Source organism: Bison bison, unplaced genomic scaffold (genome assembly GCF_000754665.1).
Source record: "Bison bison bison isolate TAMUID 2011002044 unplaced genomic scaffold, Bison_UMD1.0 scf7180017864508, whole genome shotgun sequence".
In the NCBI taxonomy this organism is placed as follows: domain Eukaryota; kingdom Metazoa; phylum Chordata; class Mammalia; order Artiodactyla; family Bovidae; genus Bison; species Bison bison.
In genome coordinates this window covers 3406042-3409232 of record NW_011495064.1, presented here as the reverse complement: position 1 = coordinate 3409232, position 3191 = coordinate 3406042, and the positions used below count along the sequence as shown (strand labels likewise).

Here is a 3191-nt window from a genome sequence, read left to right as displayed (position 1 = left end):
ACTCCCTGAGCTGGAGCCCGTGGGGGGAGGGCCGCCCAGCATGCCCCGAGACCAGGAGCACCCCCAGGAATGATAGAACTTGGCATACCGGAGGGCACCCTGTGCCCCCTCACCCTTTGACATAGATGTCGTTTATCCTGTCGTAACTTAAACTCTTCTCCTTCGGGTCCACAAGGGTAGTTTTCCAGATAACGCAGCGGAGCTCATACCTGCAGCCACCATTGTCTGAAGCTTTGTGGAGGAATAGCTCCCCAACCGCAGCCTCAGCAAAGGAACAGGCCTGGGAGGTGCGGGGGGGAGGGGGGGTGGCTGTGCTCCGTTTCCACCCAAGTCAGGCTGGGCTTGGGGGGACGACACGAAGCAGCGGCGCCCTAGAGTCCCAGCAGAGGGAAAGTGTCACAGTGACTCGGGGTTGGAGCCTGCTGGTGCCCTGCACACTGGCTGGGCCGCCCTGCCTGGCGTCACTCACCTTTTAGGTTTCCTGGGCCCAATGTTGACTGGGGGGCCGGGAGGCCCAAGCTTCTTGGGGAAGATGTCCACCCACATTTGCACCTTTCCCTAGAGTGGACAAGGATAAGCTGGGCTTGGCCAACCCTCCCACCCCGCTACTCCCTGCTCTCGGCATGCTGGCCTGGTGGGGGTCCCCGTCCCAGGGTCTAGGCCTGCTGAGGCTGTGTTTCTAGCACTAAGCATTGGGGGATCTGGGAAGTCGATGGACTTCAGACAGGAAGTCAGCACACCACGCACCAGCTTCCACTTTCTTTTTTTGGTGGGGAGAACATGCTGGTGGCGTGTGACGGCTGTGAAGCTGGGGGCTGTGGTGCTGGGGCATCACATGTCACTGGGGTCTGCAGGGGGATGCCATTTAACAGGCCCTGCCTGACAGCCTCTCTGCATGGGGCTATGAATGGGATGGGGGCTGTGTTGATTAACCACCTAGTGGCCCCGAAAAAGGGTAAGCTTGGTGATCACCAGGTCATTTCATGTTGTGGAACCACATCCTAAGGATACCAAGCACAGAGGTCTAGGCAAGAAGGGATAGAACCAGTGAGGAAAGGGGAGAGAAGAAAGCAAGAAGGAGTCACCAATACTTCGGCCACCTGATGTGAAGCGCCGACTCATTGGAAAATAACCTAATGCTGGGAAAGATTGAGGGCAGGAGGAGAAGGGAGCAACAGAGGGTGAGACGATTACACAGCATCACTGACTCAATGGACGTTAGTTTGAGCAAACTCCGGAAGATGGTGAAAGACAGGGAAGCTTGGCGTGCTGCGCTCCATGGGGTCACAGAGTCGGACACGACTTGGCAACTGGACAACAGCAACAAAAAGAGCTACCAACGGTGAGTCCTTCAAACCACGTGACCTAGTTTTACTCTTCTGAAACCGGCCCCACTGAATGAGAAGACAAGTTCAGTGAGGGTGGTTTTAAAAAGTGCTCAGCAGAGAACTTTGTTACGTAGAACATGCTGTCAGGTTGAGAGATGGGGAGAATGCCCCGAGCCATTCTGGTGGCTGGAGGACGGGGGATCACTGGGGTGCCTGTGGGGATCTTTATTCTTTTTGTTTGGGGTTCCTTGCTGTGTAGAAAACACAGCCTGCATTTCACAGCCAAGTCAGGGTTATGAAGTCTGACCCTGGCGGGTGGGGCCCCCAAATGCTTCCACAGCAGACACAGGGCCTCAGTTTTTCATCAGCAACTTTTCCAGCTCTGACTCTCTCCACTCTGCGTGACGTCGCTGCAGCTTCTTATTAACACACCCAGAACAGATTTGTCATCCTTGCAGTCACACCTGTGCATGCCTGGCCTTTCCTGCCCCTCTCATCCTAGATGGTGGGGCTTCCCTGCCTCCCGCTCTGGCCCCTCAAGTCTCATACCTGGTCGATGCCCGGCTGGCTGTCGCTGTACAGAGTGCGGGTCTCCACATGCTCGGGTACCAGCCCCTGGGTGTGCAGGAGGTACAGAGCCAGGCGCTCTTTCTTAGATCCCAAGAAGCGCGCTCTAGGGGGCTTGAGTTCTGTATCGGAGAGGGGATGGGGAGGAGGTATCAGGAAGTCAGGGGCCTTCCCATCCCCCACGTGGGCCCAGCCTTCACCCTCAGCCTGGGAGGCGGACTTGGTTATCCATTACAGGAGGGTATGGGACAGGGTGGTGCTGGTGGTAAAGAACCCTCCTGCCAATGCAGGTTAGAGAGATGTGGGTTCAATCCCTGGGTTGGAAAGATCCCCTGGAACAGGAAATGGCAACCGACTCCATGCCTGGAGAACCCCATGGACAGAGGAGCCTGGCGGGCTGCAGTCCATAGTTCACACAGAGTCGGACATGACTGAAGCAACTTGGCATGTGTGCAGAGGACAGGGTGGGGGGCAATGCCCTCTGGCAACACCTCCATCCTGAGCCCCACTGGAGGCAGAGGCCTGGCCCTGCGCTTGCTGGCAGGTGTGTATGCTTCTCACCAAAGCTTTGCAGTTCGAATTTTTTCCCGTTGTAATAAACAGAGTCACCCTCAGGGCTGAAGAGAGGTGGTGGTAGTCCCTTTCGCTTGGCGTGGTGCTCCAAGAGCAAGCTTGGGGGCATCTGATCCCGCCACCTGAAGGGTCCTGACCTGTGGGGAGACCTGAGTCCTGGAGAAGCCCCTGCTACCCGCTGCAGGCTGACCGGTGCTGGGAGCGGGCCTGCAGATGGGTTTGGGCCCCAGCTCCCTGGCTCGGGATGCAGATGTCTTCAAGGGGAGCTATGGGTTCCTTCCTCCACCCTCACCTGCTCCCTTGCCCACCACCCGCCACCCCCCTCACCCCCCGCCCAGCTCAGGTCCTCACTGGCAATAGGATTTGGAGAGCCCACAACGAGCTCCAAAGCCAGACAGGAGTCGGTCTTCAAGGTCAATGACTGTGGTTCCAATCATATCATCAGGTGAGAATAGGTCAAAGTCATATAGCTGGATCTCTAGGTCTTTCTCCAGGGGGATGGTGCAGCTCAGTTCAAACATCCTGTGGGGAGGGTGTTGGAGATAGAGACTGAAGACCATGTTATCCACCTGCCTCCATTTCTCCAGCATCCTGGCCCCCGTGCCTGTGCGCCACTCTGGTCCCGGTGGATATAGAGAGCAGAGCCTGGCATGACTGTCCTCTGCCAATAACCAGCCCTCAGTCCTGGTGGGAGCAATTTTTTTGGGGGGGGGGGGGGGCGCA

The 3191-nt window shown here is 57.2% G+C and overlaps 1 protein-coding gene across 1 annotated transcript in view; it reads right to left on the bottom strand.

Annotated features, from left to right (window-relative positions):
- FER1L5 (fer-1-like family member 5) overlaps nucleotides 1–3191 on the bottom strand; it is a 55395-nt gene that overhangs the window by 3635 nt on the left and 48569 nt on the right. The window contains exons 43-47 of the mRNA XM_010829596.1: nucleotides 2820–2990; nucleotides 2457–2605; nucleotides 1878–2017; nucleotides 470–558; nucleotides 114–209 (exon numbers count right to left, since the gene is read on the bottom strand). Coding sequence (XP_010827898.1) covers nucleotides 114–209; nucleotides 470–558; nucleotides 1878–2017; nucleotides 2457–2605; nucleotides 2820–2990 — 645 coding nt within the window. The remainder of the gene's footprint in view (nucleotides 1–113; nucleotides 210–469; nucleotides 559–1877; nucleotides 2018–2456; nucleotides 2606–2819; nucleotides 2991–3191) is intronic.